This window comes from Delphinus delphis, chromosome 3 (genome assembly GCF_949987515.2).
Source record: "Delphinus delphis chromosome 3, mDelDel1.2, whole genome shotgun sequence".
NCBI lineage: Eukaryota > Metazoa > Chordata > Mammalia > Artiodactyla > Delphinidae > Delphinus > Delphinus delphis.
In genome coordinates, this window is record NC_082685.1 from 109,037,110 (window position 1) to 109,059,409 (window position 22,300).

General features: G+C 40.2%; 1 protein-coding gene across 5 annotated transcripts in view; it reads right to left on the minus strand.

Moving 5' to 3' along the window:
- The window catches only part of RASGRF2 (Ras protein specific guanine nucleotide releasing factor 2), a 233,008-nt gene that overhangs the window by 127,833 nt on the left and 82,875 nt on the right, over positions 1-22,300 (minus strand). For all 5 annotated transcript variants that reach the window (XM_060009219.1, XM_060009218.1, XM_060009217.1 and 2 more), the window contains 5 exons: positions 20,506-20,759; positions 15,074-15,153; positions 14,499-14,692; positions 5,489-5,598; positions 4,396-4,514 (listed from right to left, as the gene is read on the minus strand). In XM_060009219.1, the coding sequence (XP_059865202.1) occupies positions 4,396-4,514; positions 5,489-5,598; positions 14,499-14,692; positions 15,074-15,153; positions 20,506-20,759 (757 nt within the window). The remainder of the gene's footprint in view (positions 1-4,395; positions 4,515-5,488; positions 5,599-14,498; positions 14,693-15,073; positions 15,154-20,505; positions 20,760-22,300) is intronic.

Below are 22,300 nucleotides of genomic sequence, written 5' to 3' on the forward strand. Positions count from 1 at the left end.
GGTGGGGCTGCTTGACAAAGGCAGAATTGCTGAGGCAGTCCTGGGGGAGGGTGTGGGACTGGGGAATGAGGGCGGGAGAAGGCTTGGTTCCAGTGAAAGGAATGGGCAAGAAGGAGGAGAGGTAGGTGGGAGCAAACTGGCAGAGAGCACAGGCAGCATGTAATTAAATATGAAGAATAACGGAGCAATGAGAAAAGCACATGGCAGAATGCTTAGAGGAGTAGATGGGCAAGTAACAGCAGCAGAAGGATTGTATTCACTAGATCCATGGATGAAACCGAAGCCACAGGAGATCTTTCAGAGGACCTGGGTCATCCCCGCCAGGAGATGGCAGTGGATTCAGCAGCATAACAACTGAAAGTCAGAAAGGGAATGGATGGGAAAAGACAGTAAGTTCTAGCTTTGCCATGGGCGGTCGTGAGTCATCCAGGCAGATAGGTTAGGGCAGAGCGGAAGACTGCAGCATAGACAGGTGGACAAGCGGGTTTGAGAGTCATTTTCAGAAGGGATATAATCAAGGCTATGAAAACTGGATAATAATGTGTTCACTGGTAAATGCTTCTAGCATTTAATGATTTTGTAAATCAGAAATTATAGAGTACACTGTTAACTCATATATTAATCATTCCCGTGAATTTTAACTTTGAGGTAAAAAATAACCAATGTTTCCTTGGCAACTATACACTAATATGCTTAATCTATAACTGCTTATCTCATATCCAAATAGGATACTGTGTGCATTAGGTATGTACAGAAGTCTATACATCTGAATTAAAAGTGAGCAATTTCAACACTGGTTTATAAAATAAGCTTGTTGAAAAATAAGTTAAGTGGATCTTTTTTTCACATTTTATCTTATGTTTGACATGATGTTTCAACACAACTATGAGACCTGAGGATTCTTTTCTAGTTAATACAAATTAGAGAACTCATAGTCTTGAATCAGTAATTCCTCAGTATCAGACCATTGCTGTGATACGATATTTTGCATCCCCATCATCATCAGTCTATCTAATAATTGGGGTCAACTTACCAAAACACTTCTGTTTTTCAATCACTAAATTCCCATAGCATGGCATTCAAGATTGGCTAATGCCCTTAATCTTAATTCCACTCAGTAGTGTAAAAGAATGAACAACAATTTCCAGGTTATTGGATTAGGCGTTTGAGACGGCATAACTATTTCTAGACCCCACGTTACAATTTCAAAAGACACTGGTACACTGAAAGTACATGATTTTGAGTCTGGCAATGATTAAAGTAACACAGAGGTTCATGTCTCATTCTCAATGCATTTAGCTCTAAATTCGGTCACCTTTATTTAATTTTCCTGATTCACATTTCCACCAGACAACAATGACTAAGTATAATGGATTTTGCACAAAATGTCAACTTAAAGTGCCTTTATCTTCTAATAAATATTCATATATATTTCATGTTACTGAAAATAGACACCCATTCCAAAATTTAGATCTTGGTTTTTAAGGTTTATGTCATAATCTCACAGACACTAGCCTAGATGCATTTATGAACATTTAATCTTCACAACAACCCTAAAAGACAGCTACTACTATTAACCCCAACTTAAAGGGAGGAAACTGAGGCAAAGAGAGGTTAAGTAAATTGCCCAATATCACATAGCAAGGAAGTGGAGGAGACAGGATTTGACCTCCATGACGCGGCCACATGTCTACCTATTATTGCCGCAGACACTTTGGCTCAAGAAACTTTGAAAAAGATTTTGGAAAATAAATGACAGTGTCAGACCACCGCTATGATATAGTCCTTTGCATCGTACTCATCAACCATCTAGTAATTGGAATCAATTTACAATAAAACCTGTTTTTTCAACCACTAAATTCCTACAGATTGACATTCAAGGTTGGCTATCACACCTATTCGGAGGAGGCCTTTCAGATGACCTTATTGTTTCTAGTCAGAATAAAAATTCATTTGAGATTGAAACCACACACATATTTGTACATAAGCATTTGCACACGCACTCACGCACTGAAAAACAGACCGTATATCAACCCTAAAAGTAAACAGTGCAAATATTAGTATACAATTAGAGATAAACTATAGTCCATTTCATAGAAAATAGAATCTCTCAAAGTTAAAAAACTTTTTAAAAAACCCACTTCAACGAGTTTTAAAGCCTATTAAAGGTATTTAGTAAAAGTAATAATAGGAGCAACCAAAGCAAAATAATGCAAACTTTCCAAATTGTCCGTAATTGGATTACTTTCTACTTTCAGATTAAGGTTTGATTTTTTAAAACCACCTTTATTGAATAATTCCCAAACAGACTAACCAAACCAAACAACACGGAAAAATACTGCTGAAAGGCAAATCATTATATCAACATCAATACAGCAATAACATCAGATATATTAATAGCTGACAGAAGCACCTCAAACATGTAGTACAGAACAAGCAATAAATAACATCTGGACACGAATCAAAGGGAGAGGTGGCTCATGACTGTTTTTCCTCCAGGTGCAATGAAAAAACATATGATTTTTTCATTGGATTCGCCCTTCCAGCAGTTTTCAACTAAGTTTGTAGAAATATGTTGTTTATGTGTAATAATACTTTTCAGTCCAAAGTCTTTTCAGAAATTGAATACTAGTTATAAAAACTTTTGTTACCATTTTCACATAGTATACAGCTCAAGTCCTTTAGTAAGTATTTTTCAGTGAACTCCAATTACAAGAAGAATACAAAACAAGACAGCTGACATTCAAAACTGCAGTTTTCAACAAGCAATTCAATTTAATCCATTGTTCATTTTCCAGGTATCTATAATGGAAAGCATTGTACTAGGCAAGAGAGAATTCATAAAAACTGCCCTCCAGAGTTACAATTACTGGGAGAGACAGGCATGCAAGCAAGTGGGTGAAATACATGCACCAGGAGCAAAGGGGCTCAGAAATGATGAGGACGGTAAATTCATTCTAACTGGAGAGAAGAGGAGGGGAAGATGAGAAGGAAATTTAAAAGGCTCTTTAGAGGTGTCTGACCTGAGCCTAGTAGGACAGGCAGACCTTCCATAGGCACAAGAAAGGTGGATAAGGGCATTCCTGGTGTCCAGGCTAGGGCCAGCACATGTAAAGGCACAGAAGCAGACAAGTGCCAGGAAGGCAGGAAGCCAATATGGGGACACGGTCTGTACGGAGGAATAGAGGGGGATTTAGGAAGGCCCGATGTTGTCAGCATTAGAGTCCACTATTACTTAAAGAAAAATTAATACTTAAAGCCAAAAATGAGAAAGGTATCATGACCCGAAATATACTTCCAAACTTTAACGTATGTGTGATTTCTCTCCTTGTAAATAAATATGGAAAATAGAACAGCATGTGGTAAATTTTTTAAGTGTTCTGTGCAAAAATTAACGTGTGTAGCACAAATAATGCCTTGTTTGACGAGGTAAAAAAAGATTTTAAGCAGCACATTTTGGTACGCACTAGAAATGCAAATATCTTCAAATAATATTGGCATGTTATAAACAGAAACCACATTAAAGGCTAATTCTAGTTCCAAATTTATATGCCACTCCTCACCAAGTTCAAAATTATGATTGTGTGCAATATATTGCCACAAATCGATTTTGTGGGGCATGCTCCCCTGCCCCCAGAACACCTGAGCACTTAAAAAGAACTTGGAGTGTGGTTTACATCCTGCACTCTGTAATGAAAGCCATGGAGGGATATGGACTGTTAGGTTGTTGCTTCTCTACAGTTTCACAGTACAAATATCTTCAACTCTTCAAAAGCTCAATTTACTGGGTGATGCCCCCAAAGCACACCCCTCAAACATGATATCTTCGCCCTGATCGAAATATGGCAGGGCAAGTTGATAGTGAGACATTTCATCTGGCAACTGGAGTTACCAATTGAATCAAATCATATCATGTGGGGCCGATCCAGAAGTGCTGATGAAAAATGGGAACAAGAGACAGCTGTTTTCACTTCGGATATTGTCCCCACTGCTATGGGAAAGGGCTCTGAGTAATGCAAGTTTCTCTTGGGCCTTTGCCTGGATGTCGTCACCACCTGGCACTGCCACTCCAATCGGCCAGAGCAATCTGTCCTCCCTGGAGCTGTAGAGAATGTCCGGTCCACTGAGGAGAAGAGTCCAGTCAGAATGTAATTTACTGTCCCACTCGTGCTTTACTATTATTGTGTTGCTGTTTTTCATGGCCCCTGAAAAGAAACAGCACAAAGGTGGGCCTCAACCACAGCCTCGGTCAAGGCCATGGGGACATCCTGCATGAACAGCATCAATCAAACAGCTAAATCAAGCCTGCTCCAAAATGCTTTCCTGGATCTGCCAGTGATAATGTGACAGGTGCAGAGACCACTTAGATGGTGGGTCTGCTGAACAAGGACTTACCTTGGCGGATGAAAGTTTGGCTAGTGTCCAGCAAAATATCACAGCCCTCTACGATCATTCTTTCTATGGCGAGGTTCTTCCTTATGTTTTCAGTGTCACTCACTTCATCATGCATGACCCTGTCAAACACAATACAGGATCACGGTAAGAGATTTTCTATTGCCCCAGCAGATAAGCAAAGGAGCTCCATCTGGGAAGCTAGGGTTTGAACTTGTATCAGTTTAACTGGGGCTGTAGGGTAAGTCATGCTGGACTTCTAGCCTTCATCAAGTCATGACTCAAAGCAAAGCAGATGTACATCATGATTCTTAAGGATAAGTGAGTATCCTGAGAATGCTGCTTGTAAAGGCAACAGGAAAGCAATATTTTATTTTACGAACAGCTCCATTCATTGAAATTAGGATGCCATTTCTTAGAGGAGGAGTAAATTAGAGAACTTTATATCATTTATCCCATATAAGCTAAAGGAACACAGATGCCAAAACACTGAAAAGTCACTGATAAATCCAAAATATACATTCTCCGACTTCCTACCAAATACGGGTGCAAAACTGCAATTAACAACCATTCTCCCATTACGATGAAAGAAATGTGAACATTTTCAAACTTAAACCAAAATATGCCTAATCTCAATTATATAAATTTACATGCCATAAAACCATTTTCAAAGATATTTTTTTTCTTGGTTAAAATTAATGTGCATGCTGATTCAGCACCATCTCAGGAGCTAGCATTTAATGTTCAGCAGAATCTGAGAAGCTGGATTGTGTCTTGCTTCTTGTTCCCTGGACATATATATTCAGTTTCCACAAAAGACTAATGTGTTGGGCTTCCCTGGTGGCGCAGTGGTTGGGAGTCCGCCTGCCGATGCAGGGGACACGGGTTCGTGCCCCGGTCCGGGAAGATCCCACATGCCGCGGAGCGGCTGGGCCCATGAGCCATGGCCACTAAGCCTGCACGTCCGGAGCCTGTGCTCCGCAAACGGAGAGGCCACAACAGTGAGAGGCCCGCGTACCACAAAAAAAAAAAAAAAAAAAAAAGACTAATGTGCTACTTTGCCATATAAAACCTTTATTATAAATTCTCCACATACCTGGACAGTTCTTCTAGTTTGGATTTAGCAAACTCCAGACTTTTCCTCTCCACATGCTCATGGGGAGTATGGGCTAGGAGTTCATGAAGTGTGATGATATACCTGGGGATCTAAAAGCAAACAGAGGCCAGCATAAGCAAAGGTCAGGATGAGTAACACTAGATCTTCTCTACTTGCCATCATCACTTCTGAAGAGCTCATCTCTATTCTTACAGTTTTGACTGTTTCACAAATATGTTTTTTTAAGAAATACATTTAAAATGAACTATGCTTCAACATCAAACACACACAAAAACTTCACCAAGAACACATGAAGATAATAAAGTTTTATATTATAAAGAAACGATTATTTCCTCAGATTTTTAATATAATCATACATTTCTTTTTTTAATTTAATTTTATTTTGTATACAGCAGGTTCTCATTAGTTATCTATTTTATACATATTAGTGTATACATGTCAATCCCAATCTCCCAGCTCATCCCACCACCCCACCACCCCACTTCCCCCCTTGGTGGCCATACATTTGTTCTCTACATCGGCATCTCTATTTCTGCCTTGAAAACTGGTTCATCTGCTGTTTCTAGATTCCACATATAGGCGTTAATGTATATTTGTTTTGCTCTTTCTGACTTACTTCACTCTGTATGACAGTCTCTAGGTCCATCCATGTCTCTACAAATGACCCAATTTTGTTCTTTTTATGGCTGAGTAATATTCCATCGTATATATGTACCACAACTTCTTTATCCATTCATCTGTCGCTGGGCATTTAGGTTGCTTCCATGACCTGGCTATTATAAGTAGTGCTGTAATGAACATTGGGGTACATGTGTCTTTTTTATTATTATAAATTTATTATTTTATTTATTTATTTTTGGCTGTGTTGGGTCTTCGTTGTTGTGCGCGGTCTTTCTCTAGTTGCAGCAAGTGGGGGCTACTCTTCGTTGCAGTGTGTGGGCTTCTCATTGTGGTGGCTTCTCTTGTTGCAGAGAATGGGCTCTAGGCATGCAGGCTTCAGTAGTTGTGGCATGCAGGCTCTAGAGTGCAGGCTCAGTAGTTGTGGTGCACAGGCTTAATTGTTCCACAGCATGTGGGATCTTCCCGGACCAGGGCTCGAACCCGTGTCCCCTCCACTGGCAGGCAGATTCTTAACCACTGCGCCACCAGGGAAGTCCCCTGCTGGAAGATCTTTAATCATAGTTTCAATTTCATTACTCGTGACTGGTCTGTTCATATTTTCTGTTTCTTCCTGGTTCAGTCTTGGAAGGTTATACCTTTCTAAGAATTTGTCCATTTCTTCCAGGTTGTCCATTTTATTGGCATAGAGTTGCTGATAGTAGTCTCTTATGATGCTTTGTATTTCTGCAGTGTCCATTGTAACTTCTCCTTTTTCATTTCTAATTTTATTGATTTGAGTTCTCTCCCTCTTTTTCTTGATGAGTCTGGCTAAAGGTTTATCAATTTTGTTTATCTTCTCAAAGAACCAGCTTTTAGTTTTATTGATCTTTGCTATTGTTCTCTTTGTTTCCATTTCATTTATTTCTGCTCTGATCTTTATGATTTCTTTCCTTCTACTAACTTTGGGTTTTGTTTGTTTTTCTTTCTCTAGTTCCTTTAGGTGTAAGGTTAGATTGTTTATTTGAGATTTTTCTTGTTTCTTGAGGTAGGATTGTATTGCTATAAACTTCCCTCTTAGAACTGCTTTTGCTGCATCCCATAGGTTTTGGATCATCGTATTTTCATTGTCATTTGTCTCTAGGTATTTTTTGATTTCCTCTTTGATTTCTTCAGCAATGTCTTGGTTATTTAGTAATGTATTGTTTAGCCTCCATGTGTTTGTATTTTTTATGTAATTTATTTCTAATCTCATAGCACTGTTGTCAGAAAAGATGCTTGATATGATTTCAATTTTCTTAAATTTACCAAGGCTTGATTTGTGACCCAAGATGTGATCTATCCTGGAGAATGTTCCATGTGCACTTGCGAATAAAGTGTAATCTGCTGTTTCTGGATGGACTGTCCTATAAATATCAATTTAATCTATCTGGTCTATTGTGTCATTTAAAGCTTGTGTTTCCTTATTAATTTTCTGTCTGGATGATCTGTCCATTGGTGTAAGTGAGGTGTTAAAATCCCCCACTATTATTGTGTTACTGTTGATTTCCACTTTTATAGCTGTTAGCATTTGCCTTATGTACTGAGGTGCTCCTACGTTGGGTGCACCCAACATAGGAGCACCTCAATACATATGTGCTGGGTGCACCTATATATATTTATAATTGTTATATCTTCTTCTTGGATTGATCCCTTGATCATTATGTGGTGTCCTTCCTTGTCTTTTGTAACATTCTTTATTTTAAAGTCTATTTTATCTGATATGAGTATTGCTACTCCAGCTTTCTTTTGATTTCCACTTGCATGGAATATCTTTTTCCATCCCCTCACTTTCAGTCTGTATGTGCCCCTAGGTGTGAAATGGGTCTCTTGTAGACAGCACATATATGGGTCTTCTTTTTGTTTCCATTCAGCAAGTCTGTGTCCTTTGGTTGGAGCATTTAATACATTCACATTTAAGGTGATTATAGATATGTATGTTTCTATTACCATTTTCTTAACTGTTTTGGGTTTGTTTTTGTAGGTCCTTTTCTTCTCTTGTGTTTCCCACTTAGAGAAGTTCCTTTAGCATTTGTTTTTGAGCTGGTTTCGTAGTGCTGAATTCTCTTAGCTTTTGCTTGTCTGTAAAGGCTTTACTTTCTCCAACAAATTTGAATGAGATTGTTGCAGGGTAGAGTAATCTTGGTTGTAGGTTCTTCCCTTTCATCACTTTAAATATATCATGCCACTCCCTTCTGGCTTGTAGAGTTTCTGTTGAGAAAGCTGTTAACCTTATGAGAGTTCCCTTGTATGTTATTTGTTGTTTTTCCCTTGTTACTTTTAATAATTTTTCTTTGTCATTAATTTTTGTCAATTTGATTGCTATATGTCTCGGTGTGTTTTTTCTTGGGTTTATCCTGCCTGGGACTCTCTGCGCTTCCTGGCCTTGGGTGGCTATTTCCTTTCCCATGTTAGGGAAGTTTTTGACTATAATATCTTCAAATATTTTCTCGGATACTTTCTCTCTCTCTTTTTCTTCTGGGACCCCTATAATGGGAATGTTGGTGCGTTTAATGTTGTCCCAGAGATCTCTTAGGCTGTCTTCATTTCTTTTCATTCTTTTATTCTTTATGCTGTTCTGTGGCAGTGAATTCCAACTTTCTGTCTTCCAGGTCACTTATCCATTCTTCTGCCTCAGTTATTCTGCTATTGATTCCTTCTAGTGTATTTTTTATTTCAGTTATTGTGTTGTTCATCTCTGTTTGTTTGTTCTTTAACTCTTTTAGGTCTTTGTTAAACATTTCTTGCATCTTCTCGATCTTTGCCTCCATTCTTTTTCCGAAGTCTTGGATCATGTTCACTATCATTATTCTGAATTCTTTTTCTGGATGGTTGCCTATCTCCACTTCATTTAGTTGTTTTTCTGGGGTTTTATCTTGTTTCTTCATGTGGTACATAGTCCTCTGCCTTTTAATTTTGTCTATCTTTCTGTGAATGTGGTTCCCGTTCCACAGGCTGCAGAATTATAGTTCTTCTTGCTTCTGCTGTCTGCCCCCTGGTGGATGAGGCTATCTAACTACTCATACGTTTCTTAATCATAATTTTTGAAAACTGGTTCATAGAGAAACAGATATAGTTATCAGCAAGTCATCTGAGTCTGTACTTTAGATTTATTTGGCTGTTTACAATTTTTTTTTAAATTGACAATCCTACTGCAATGTTCTCTTTAAGAATTAAAACTTGGGAAAAGATATGTTCACCCTTATTACATTCTGATCCTGTCTCACCTTAACTCATCCCTGTAGCAGTAAAAAGCATTGTTTAATTAGATTATTTGTTTGTACTTTTGTGTATGAACAGACTATCTGAATTCTCTTAAAGGCAGAAACACCACCAACCCTGTGAAGGGTTTAACAGACCACAGTGGAGATTTAACTCAATTTATATATGTTGATTTAACTCAACACATTTTTTACTGGCTTATAAGCTAAAAATTTTTAGAAAACAAGGGCAGTGTGTTAATTTTAATAAAAACCTGCATGAACAGCAGCTACCATAATGCTGCCCACAGTGGGCCAGATTGGGAGCTTGAGGTTGCATTTGCACACAATCATCCAGCGAAACATAAGGATTATTTCCCCATTTTACGGATAAGGAAACAAGGCATGAAGAGGTTCCATAACTTGCCCAACGTGGCCTCATAGTAAATGGCAGGGCCAGCCATGAGCCTGGCTCTGACCAGTCCACTAGCCCAGTGGGTCTCTTCTGCAGGGACTGGGTTCTTACTCAGCACTTAACAGGACCTCTAAGAATGAAGAAAGTAAAACAGCTTCCCAAGGCCCTGCTCTCTTGCAGGTGGTGGCTATCGTTGGGTTATTTGCTAATATTTACTAAGTGCCCAGATTTATGCACTGGCACAGAGGGTAGCGCCATAAGCACAGACGTTGATCTGCAGCTCATACTCTGGGATCATGTCCTAGGGAATGTCATCCAGGTTTTGGAAGTGCAGACTCCTCAGTTATAGGAGCATGAGGCACAGGAGACCCCTCCCTCAGAAGCACGTGGGAGGAGGCTTTCTGGCTCTCTATCCCATAAACTTCTCACTAAAACAGCTGGTTGGGACATTCCATTTGGTGAAGGCTCCTGGGATAAGTATGCTTTCAAATATTCCTTTTGCACAATGCCATGATTGATAAAAGTTTGCCTCTAAGTTAGTTCTACAAGAAAATCAAGGCAATCAGTAGGTAATGAACTCAATTTTTCATAACGAAGAGGGCAGGAGTGGGAGAGCCTGACTACTTATAATGCACTGAAAACCCACAAAACTAAGTTTAGTCAATAGCTTCATGATCCTCCCCCATTAATTAAATCTATTTTAGAGAGCTCCTTGGCTAAGCTTCAAGTGGATGGATTTGAAAGTAACTGGCCCACCTCATTTTCTGGTGAAGAAACAAAAAAAACCTGAAATTACCAAAGAGTAGGCAAAGGACTTCTGCAGGGAGAAATGGACAGCTCACCAAAGAGCTCATCTGTATATTCAAGAACTGATGATAAATATGTCCCCCTGAAACCAAGGATCATAGCATTGTCTAGGTGAATCATAATTCTCCTTTCAATTATGAAATAATACTTGTACTTTATAGACACTAATTAGCTTGCTGTCCAGTTACAGTAAACAGGTGACTAGAGCAGGAAGTGGTTACTTTCTGGAAGACCTCTAACAGTGCTATCTTTGTCAAAAGCAGATTTCATCATCTGCTGACCTATGGATGTATGAGCAGCTGAAGCCAATTTAAACAGTACCAGCCAAGTCACTGTTTTTGCTAAATAAAAATTATGTTAATGACTACATTATTGTCTACAACAAACTTATTAGTAACATGAACTTACTTGTCTGATAGTTCAAATGAGGATACATTCACTGCATCATCAATTAAGGATAAATTCACTCTAATTCCTCCATGTTTCCATAGTTCAGCATAATTCATTGACAGCAACAACTGACTTACTCAACAAAGGGCCCAGGAAGAGGTAGAATATAACACTTTTCTAAATATACACAGGCTACCATACGACCCAGCAATCCCACTACTGGGCATATACCCTGAGAAAACCATAATTCAAAAAGAGTCATGTACCACAATGTTCATTGCAGCTCTATTTACAATAGCCAGGACATGGAAGCAACCTAAGTGTCCATCAACAGATGAATGGTTAAAGAAGATGTGGCATATATATACAATGGAATATTACTCAGCCACAAAAAGAAACAAAATTGAGTTATTTGTAGTGAGGTGGATGGACCTAGAGTCTGTCATACAGAGTGAAGTAAGTCAGAAAGAGAGAAACAAATACCGTATGCTAACACATATATATGGAATCTAAAAAAAAAAAAAAAAAAAGGTCATGAAGAACCTAGGGGCAAGATGGGAATAAAGATGCAGACCTACTAGACAATGGACTTGAAGACATGGGGAGGGGGAAAGGTAAGCTGGGACAAAGTGAGAGAGTGGCATGGACACATATACACTACAAAATGTAAAATAGATAGCTAGTGGGAAGCAGCCGCATAGCACAGGGAGATCAGCTCGGTGCTTTGTGACCATCTAGAGGGGTGGGATAGGGAGGGTGGGAGGGAGGGAGGCGCAAGAGGGAGGAGATATGGGGATATATGTATGCGTATAGCTGAATCACTTTTTTATAAAGCAGAAACTAACACACCATTGTAAAGCAATTATACTCCAATAAAGATGTTAAAGTAAATAAATAAATATACACAGGCTAAAAGTTTCCAGTTACAGTACCTCTCTTTCTCCCTCTGCCCCCATACCAAACTTTGCCTCCATATGCAGACTTAAGAAAAGTTCTGGGCAGTGGCCCCTTGGCAGTATGAGCTAAGGTCACCTCTTCCATTCTTGTTCTACAGGAAAAAAGCATCACATCCCAGCCTCATCCCAAGGTATCCAGCCCACACTGGAGCAAGGCAGATGTGCAGAAGTACCACCGCTAATATGATGTACGCCGAGGGAAGTAGATATAGCTGGACCATCTGAGGGAGCAAACACCTTCAGGACTCCTTAGTGAAAGGACCAAAAGGGAACAAGAAGCATAGAATGAACCTAGTAAAAACAACCTTCAAGTTTCTAAAAAGGGCAGTTTTCCCCCAAGTGTTCCATGTGGTCACTCCTAGGGAGAAGGCAGGAGGGAGAGACACCAAGGAGAATAAAGCCCTCAGGCAGCAACTCCAGTGTTTAACCCTCTTGGTCTGTTCAAAATAGCTACAGAGAAGTGAAATAGTTATGGGGAAGTAAATAAATAAGAGCACAACTCAGCACTCTTTCAATTTGCACATTTCTTGTAGTTGGACCAATTCTGGCTAAATTCTTTAAGTCTGAGGCTTCGCCTAGCATCTTTTGGTTACCCTGGTCTTAAAGAAACCAGAGAACCTCAACATCTGACCCTTCAGCTAAATTCTAGGATTTGGGGCCACCACAGTCTTGGAGGGTGGGATCCTAGGCTATTAGAAAGCTCCTGGCAACACCACAAGTTGCCCAGCCCCAAATTCCAAAACCTGTCTACTCCCCCAGAGAGCTAGAGCTCTGGGAGAGAATTAGAGCTCAGCTGCCCCGATTTCAAGATTAAGACACAGAGATTCAGATTGGTTCAATTATGTTTCCCAATGCTACGAATGAAGGGTGGGCAAGACATGCAGGTCTCCTAAACATTCTCAGTCCAATGGTCCTTTTCTGACATTATGGGAATTCCCTGGCGTCAATCAAAATGCCAAGTTGTTTTTATTGGGCTTAAACTCCAGGGGGAGGAAGGAAGGTTGTTAGAAGAATATCTCAGCATTTTTAAGAAATCCAAAGGCCTTTGCAAGGCCCTACATTCAACTGTGTTTGGATACCTCACCTAAAATGCAAGGACAGTTCTGCCATTTTAAACCATTGAGAGACTCACACCAAGGGGAATAAACAGTACTGGAAAAGACATTACTGGGCCTTCAGAAAGGGAGGCGGGAACCTCTCTGAATGTGAACCTCTTCCACAATCCTACCTTTGTATGTTCATCTAAGCTGGGGGTTGCTAGGCAGATACAAGTTAGGGTATTTAATCATAATCTAGAGGTAACTGCCATAGATTCAAATAGAATCTTAGAACATTGAACTACATAAAATTTGATTCACTGTAAATAAAATCTTAAATTATAACTTTGTATAAGGTTTTTAAAAAGCAATTTTTTTCTTTATAGTTTTTCTGGTGAAATATTTGTTCAGAGAGTCAAAGAGTTAAACAATTCAGTTCCACAGGAGAAAAAAAAAAAAACCACATTAACTGTATAAAGTTTCACGCTACTTAGTTTGTTACAAATGCATCCTTTTGGTTTTGAAAAAATCTCACTAAACTTCTATGGTGACTTCCAGGATTTCAGTCAGGAGTGACAAACTTTAAGACAAACAATTATGAACCAGAATATCATTTCTCTCTGAGGCTACAAAATGATCAGCTGGGGTCAGAGAGGCTGGTTCCAGGGGACAAAGCTCTCCACAGGAACCGTAACACACATGATTAGGAGAATCATTTTGCCACATGACAGTTTGGAAGCCTGGCCAGAAGCCCCACAAATTCCACAATGGGAACGCTCAATGCTTTTCCGAAAGAACAGAATCAACACTTTTTAAAAGGACAGGAGATTCAATTCACATCTTGGCCTCTGCAGTTCTCACTAAAGAGCGGTAAAGTCTTAGATATAGGAAAGAATGCAAGTGTACTTGATCCTTTGGGTTGCTCTAATCCCAAAAAGTGACGGTCAGGACAAGCTCCAGCCTCGCTGCAGCAACCTGACTAGGGGCCAAGAGTCCCCAGGCCTGGCCAGTGCCTCTGGCTTCTTTGTCTCCACAGCCTCTGTGACAGGGAAGGTCCTCCTTTTGCTCTGCAGAGCTCCAGCCAAGGAAGACTCAGCAGCAGTCACAACAGGGCAGGAAAACAAGCACCTTCCCAGCAGTCCTTCCACTCTCCCGGAACCTTTTATGCAACCAGCACGCACTGGAACATTTGCACAGCATCCTATTTCTGTAAACCTAATAATATTTTTAAACACGCTGGAGGAGGAGACTCCATGGAAGAGGTCTGTGAGGAATCTTTCTATAAAGAGAAATTTGTGCCGTTTTTCAAAAAAATCGTTCCTTGTTTGTCTCAAAAATTCCTGATTTTCTTACATACACTAGACAGACTAGAGAGAGTATGTGTGGCATAAATTTGTTTATCTCAGGGTCAAGCTGAAGATGACAGATGATGGATATGTGCTGTAACCCCCCACAGGGAGTACTTGCACATATCATGCTGGACACACTGGGTATCAGTCATATCGAGCTGGAACCAATGACTTGCAAAATGCATCCCAGGTGACTTACCTGAAACATTGGATAGGTCAAGAACGTCTCCAGCATCCTCCCCTCACAGGCAGGGTTAGCTTCGTACTGTTTTAAGAGTTTGTCAAAATCTCTGTTTTGCTTACAATTGGCGAGCACTTGGAGGCTGTACTGGTGATTACGCACAAATTCTTGATAAATGTTCAGCATGGGGAGCAAAATATCAAACAGATCAGCTGGAAAGAAGAAGTAAACATGGCAGTTTCTCTTGATGCTCTGTAAATTACCCAAGGTACAGGGAGAAACTGTTCACTCCGCAGGAATGGCAGAGAGCAGCTCCTGGCACCAGGTGTCACACTCCATGGCCCCAGTCCAGCTGCCTGAATGACTGACCTGGTAGAACACACCTCACAGTAGAGACCAACTCTAGCCCCCAAAGAACCATGACGGGCCAGGGGAAAGGATCAAAAGGGCAATGAGCCAGAGTCCCAGTGCCTGAGGAAGCTCACAGATCATTACGGAAATTCAGACAGCTTAGGGCGATAACATTGAAGCTATTTTACTCTAACTGTAGCCATATTAAGAGAAAATCTTCTCTCTCTAAAGCATGGACTTACCTAAAATTAAAGTAGGCCAATTGGCTATCCTTGCCTTCAGTCCTTGATGAAAGATTTCATGAAGAAACATGATTGTTTCACTATAAAATATGAAAATATAATTTAGTCACTGCAAAGAGTCCATTTTGTTAAAGAAGTCCATTGAGGCCTTAAATCCTTAATAAATACATGATATTCATGTCTCTGAGGGCCTCCAAACTATACACCCAATAATGACATAGATTATACCAGCTCCCACAAAGCAATTTATCTTTCAGACAACCTGAAAACCTCAAAGAAAATTCTGAGCTAAGCCTCAAATGTTGAAAGATGGTAAGCACCAAATCACTGTCATATAACCCTCTTTATCGATTTATAATAAAAACAGCTTTCTACTGTTAGGATGTAGCCCTTCTTCAACAGATAATCAGAAAATTAGTTATGATCCTTCTCTCTTCAGATTTAATTCTAGATGCTAACTCGGGGAAAGCTCTCTTTAACTAAAATGAGTTTTGACAGGAGAGAGGGGGAAAGACTTGACAGACCTCTACCATTACGACTCCTAAGACACCCATGACAGAAATGTAGAGGAATCTTCTAAAAAGGATGGAGCCTACACAGATATACTAAATTGAAGAGATACATACACATAAATTAGAGATCCAAATTTCTAAAAGGTTCAGGAAGGGTAGTTACCAAAGTAACATTTGCTTTCTCCTCACTAGAAGAAAGGAGAACATTTGCTTTCTCCTCATTCCTACTGGAATGAGCCTTTGAAGGCTTTTCTGAACTACCACATCAGCACAATCAAATACAGGATTATTCATGTCAGTGAAATACTTTGGTTTGTTGCAAGTCCAATTCCACTACAAGAAACCAACGGGAAGTCCCTACTATTTCCAAATGGTCCATGAAACACAATAGACACTGCTTGAAGACTGTGATTTGTTTTTCTTGGATAGAAATTTTAACTAAGCAGTGTTTGTTGTTTAATGATTTCAACCAAATCTAGTTTGGTAGATACTGTAGATTAGTCTTTCAATCTCCATTCCATCCCCCTTCTAGGTGGAAAGGATAGAGAGGTGAAACTACATTTCCCAGGCTTCCTTGCAGATAGGGTTCTAGATGTAAATTCAGTTCCACCCATAGATGCACTTGGTAAGACATGGAAGGCATTACATTTTTTAAGTATAAACTCTGTGTTGAAATTCAAAATAATTGATCTGCCTAGGGCTTCGATTTCAGAGGCAAGGAAAGAGAATGTAGTTAAACAACAGAAATGACAACAAACATCTGATAAGCCTCACCTCTAAAAACATAACTCTTCAAATCTCCATCTGGGACCAAGTATAGTAAATAATTGCTAATTTGTAAGAAGAGCTTATAGCTTTCCAAAAAGAGGCACAGTTATCTTTTTTTTTTTTTTTTTTTTTTTTTTTTAGTGGTACGTGGGCCTCTCACTGTTGTGGCCTCTCCCGTTGTGGAGCACAGGCTCCGGACGTGCAGGCTCAGCAGCCATGGCTCATGGGCCCAGCCGCTCTGCGGCATGTGGGATCTTCCCGAACCGGGGCATGAACCCGTGTTCCCTGCATCGGCAGGCAGACTCTCAACCACTGCGCCACCAGGGAAGCCCAAGGCACAGTATCTTGATTCAGAATTTAAACAATATGACAGACCTGGCCTTCCACATTGCAGATAGGAAATCCAGTGGAAACATCCCTAGAGGCAGCCTAAGACCAATGTGGTACAGGTTTTGATGGCATCGCTATCAGAGTACATTCACAATTCTGTCCATTGCCATTAGAAATGTTAAAACTGCATACTTAGGAGACTGAAGTATCATCAAAATGCTACCTGTATAGCCTGAGGATTAAGAGCTACCCCTCATTCCCTTAGGACATCTCACACACTTGAGTGGGGCCACTGCCGCCCAACGTGGGGAAACCTCGCAACAGAAAAGCTTACATTTTAATCTTATGCTATCAGACTACTGTCCATCATCCTTCCATTTTCCAGTCTTCTACAGACCCCCAGCCACTCTTTTAACTCCTTGAGCTCTTAGCTCCCTGATCACTGTCAGTCCTTTCGCCAACACTACTCTTGTCATAGTTTTTGGTGACTGCAATATGCACACAAACATCATTCCAATGATGTAGCCTCTCTTGGGTCTTTGAACTTCTTCCTCTAAGGATCTTGTCTTCCATTGACCTCAGTCAACACTACCTTAACTGTACTCTAGACCTTGTCATTGTCAATAACTGCATCCCCTTCCCTATCTCAGTTTCAGGCACACTATTCTACGACCATCTCCTTATCTTTGAGTTCATTGCCTTTGGAAACCTGACTCCCAAAATCCCTTCCCACCACCAGGACCTGAATCCATTGATCCTGCCACCTTATCGCTGACCAAAACCCCTTCACATCATTTCCTTCTTGGAACAGTTTAGATTCCATGGCTCAATGTTATAATCCCTTCCTTGCATACACCTTCAACTCCCTTCTTCTTTTCTCACTTCATCATAGCAATCTTGCACAATACCAGTACCAGTTAAACCCAACCATTCACCCACTCTGCACCTGCACCCATGCAACTGAAAGTGGCTAAAGACTATACAGTTATTCACTGTAAAGTCATAACCACGAGCCTAATATGGGCTTTTAGCGCTACCTAGCAGTTATATTACACTTCCCTCATCCCATCCATTCAGTTTTTTGCTCGTTGATCACTATTGTACACTTTTTCCTCTCTTCCCTGACCCTAACACTTCCCTTCCATCAGCACTGTTACCCGATGTCCTTGCTTCCTACCTGCATATGTGTCCAGTACTACTCCTCCCCTGTCCACCTAATTCCAATCTCTTGACTTATTCACCACATTCTATCCACTTCTGCCTATGCAAGTTTACTGCTCCAGCAATTCTGCCCTCTCTTTCCTACATCATTCCCCCCCTCATTATTGGTGTCATTTTTATGCCATCGAAACACACACACACACACACACACACACACACACACACACACACACACACACCCCTTTATATTTTTACATTTACTTCCAGGTATTACCCTGTTTCTCTGATCCTCTTTACAGCAACCCTCCTTGAAAGAGTTCTCTCTACCAATTCTCTCCAATTCCAATTCCCCTATTATCACCTAATCAGGCTGTGGTCCCCCATTAAAGTTACCAATATGCTCCAAGTTGTTACCCCCGCAGTCAGTTCTCAGTTCTTATTTTATTTGACCTTTTTAACACAGTTGCCCATTCCCTCTTGCCTTGGCTTCCAGGACAGCCCATCTCCTGGTTTGCATCCTACAACCCCAGCTGATCCTCTTCATTCTCGTTTGATGGCTCTTCATATTCCTAACCTCTAAACGTTGGCATGTCCCAGGGCTCATTCCTTGGTCCTCTTCTCTCGTTCATTTGTGCTTACTTCCTTGGTAATCTCATTCAGACTAACAGCTTTCAATACTACCCATATGCTAGTAGACTCCCAAATTTATACCCCCAGCCCTGAAATCCAGACTAATAGCCAATCCTGCTCACTTGATTTCTACATCTGGAATGGCTAGCAGCATCTCAGACTTGACAGGTCAAGATAAAAACTCTGCATCTTTTCTGCTAAACCTGTTCTTATGTCAATCTTCCCCACTTAATAAATAGCAACTCCATCCTTCTAGTTGTTCAGGTCAAAATCCTTGGACTTTTCTGCAAAATCCGCATCAAACTCACCAACAAATCTTATTGGCTTTACATTAAAAATATACTCAGAATTCAATCACTTATCACTACTTCCATTACAATCATCTCTTGCTTAGACTATTGCAATAGCCACCTAACAGGTCTCCCTGCTACAGTCATCTCTCACCTGGTTTATTGAAATAGCCATGAAACTGATCTCCCTATAGTCTATTCTCAACAGAGAACCCAGAGTGAACTTTTAAAACGTAAGTCATATCATGCTACTTTTCTCCTCAAAACCCCACCAATCTCTCCCCATCTCATTTAGAGTAAAAGCAAACATCTTTACAATGTCCTACTGTTATCTCTCTGACATGCCTCTTCACCCACACTGACCTTGGCAGTTCCTCAAACAAGCAAGGCTGGCGTGCTCCAGCCTCAGGCCCTCTGCACAGGTGGTCTCCTCTGTTTGCATCACTCTTCCCCCAGGTAGCCACATGGCTAGCACCAACTGCAATCTCTGCTCAAATGTCAACTTATCTTTGAGGCCTTCCTAAAGATTGGCTAGAGAAACTATGGGACATTCACATAATGTAATAGCATGTAGTAATTTTTTAAAAAATAGAATGCTCTTTAGATAGCAGTATGGAAAGATGTCCAGGATATATTAAGTGAAAAAAGTAGGTATATATTAAAGTACTTGCCTTTTGTGTAAGAAGGGGGGAAACAAGACTGTGTATTCATGTTTGATTGATCTACATCAAGTAACACTGAAAGGATATAAACAAAACTAATGAAAACAGTTACAGATAGCAAGTGAGGAAAATGGGGTGGGCAGAGACAGAGTTAAGAGTGAGACTTCTAACTGCTGTTTGATGTTTTCACGTTGTTAAATAATTTTTTGAACCATGTAAATGTATTATCTACTCAAAAACAAATAAACAACTAAAATTTTAAGCAAAATATCCAAGCAGTCCCTTTCCTCCCTTCTCCCCTTTCCTTCTTCATTTCTTCCACAGCACTCATCACCATATAAAATACTGCATCTTACACTTACTATTCATTGTCTATATTCCCACATCAAAATTTAAGTTCCATGAAGGCAGGCACTTCCTGCTTTGTTCACTGATGAATTCTCAGCAGTAAAGGCACTATAAATATTTACTGAGCAAATAAATTTCCTAGAGATTCTCAGGCCCTGTGTCAGTTTTTGTTCTTCCTAAAGTACTTCTGTATAGATTACATGTAAAGACCCATTAATCACTCCATTTCCCTCAGTTTATGAAGGAGAGAATCTTCCCCAGCACACAACTCAATAACAAGAAAACATACGTCAAATAGAGAAGAAAAAGAGAAAACTAGATGCCAAGATTCAAGATAAAGATATGAAAATTGAGCGGCTTCCCTGGTGGCGCAGTGGTTGAGGGTCCGCCTGCCGATGCAGGGGACACGGGTTCGTGCCCCGGTCCGGGAAGATCCCACATGCCATGGAGCGGCTGGGCCCATGAGCCATGGCCACTGAGCCTGTGTGTCCGGAGCCTGTGCTCCGCAACAGGAGAGGCCACAACAGTGAGAGGCTCACGTACCGCAAAAAAAAAAAAGATATGAAAATTGGGGGTAATAATGAAACGCCAATGATAGCTTTCTTATTTTCAATATGATAAGCTCAAAAAAGTGAATTTATAACTCTTCTTTTAAGTAACTAAAGTAAAAATTCTTTTAAGAAACACAAGTAGGTTTTTCACACAGCTCTTTAATTTATGCCAAGACAAACCTGTTGAGAAAAATACTGCTGACATCATCGTGGCTGATGGGGGGCTTCTTGGAGCTGGCCGCCATGCGCAGGGGCCGCAGGAAGCCGTTGACCAGGATGTAGAGCTGGTGAACGTACTCCGACTCGGCCTCAACCATGGTGAACACAATCTGGTTTCTCTTCCTCATACTTTCAGCATGAGGGGAACAAATGTAATCCTGCACAATGGTCTTCCATTTCCTTCTACACAACCATCCTCGCATGAAGCTCTGAACCTACAGAACAACAACAACAAAACAAAAAACAAAACAAGAATCTCAGGGCAGTGTGAGACGGCTTTCTTAAGCCAGTCAGTGGGGTGTCCATCCTGTGCCATACACACACCCTGCTCTTGCATTGGTGCACTCGTGAGCCCACCACCAGAAGAAATAATGTCAGGCTTTGGACCAGATAGCAGAAAAAAGATGATTTTAAAATAATATTTTTCTCAGCTTCACAAGTTTCTTCCACTGTTTAAGCTGTTTAAGTCTGCCTATAAGGACATCAGAAATTAGTAATATCACATATTTAGTTGTTAACATTTCAAGAAAGGAATGAACTAAAGGTTTACTCTTTAACAACATAAAACCAGATATTAAAAATTTTTTAATTGTGGTAAAAAAACACACATAAAGTTTACTATCTTAATAATTTTTAAATGTATAGGTCAGTAGTGGTACGTATATTCACATTGTTGCAGAAACAGATCTCTGGAACATTTTCATCTTGCAAAACTCAAGCTCTATAACTAATTAAACAACAACTCTCCATTTCCCCCTTCCTTCAGCCCCTGGCAACCACCATTCTACTTTCTGTTTTTATGAATTTAATTACTTTAGGTACTCATATAAGTGGAATCATACAGTATCTGTCTTTTTGTGGCTGGCTTATTTCACTTAGCATAATGTCCTTAAGGTTCATCCACGTTGTAGCATGTGTCAGGATTTCCTTCCTTTTTAAGGCTGAATAATATTCCGTAGTATATATGTACAACATTTTGTTTATCCATTTATCTGTTGATGAACATTTGGGTTGCTTCCACTTCTTGGCTATTGTGAATAGCGCTGCAATAAACACAGGAGTGCAAATATCTCTTCAAGATCCTGCTTTCGATTCTTCTGGATACATACCCGGAAATGGGATTGCTGGATCATATGGCAGTTTTATTTTTAAATTTTTGAGAAACCACCATACTGTTTTCCATAGCAGCTGAACCACTTTACAATCTCACCGACAGTGCAAAAGGATTCCAATTTCTCTGTATCTTCATCAGTACTTGTTATTCTGGGAGTTTTTTTGATAGTAGCCATCCAAGTGGGTGTGAGGTGATGTTGCACTGTAGTTTTGATTTGTATTTCTCTGATGCTTAGTGATGCTCGTCATCTTTTCATGTGTTAGTGATTTCTCTAAAGAATCACCTTTGAGAGAAATGTCTATCATCTTTAGAGAAATGTTTATTCAAATCCTTTGCTTATTCTTAAATCGGGTTTGATTTTTGGTTATGGCTGAGTTTTTTTAAAATTAAGCTTAAAAAATAAGTGTTAGAGTGCTTCCCTGGTGGCGCAGTGGTTGAGAGTCCGCCTGCCGATGCAGGGGACATGGGTTCGTGCCCCGGTCCGGGAAGATCCCACCTGCCGTGGAGCGGCTGGGCCCGTGAGCCATGGCCGCTAAGCCTGCGCGTCTGGAGCCTGTGCTCCACAACAGGGGAGAGGCCACAACAGTGAGAGGCCCGTGTACCGCAAAACAAAACAAAACAAAACAAACAAACAAACAAAAT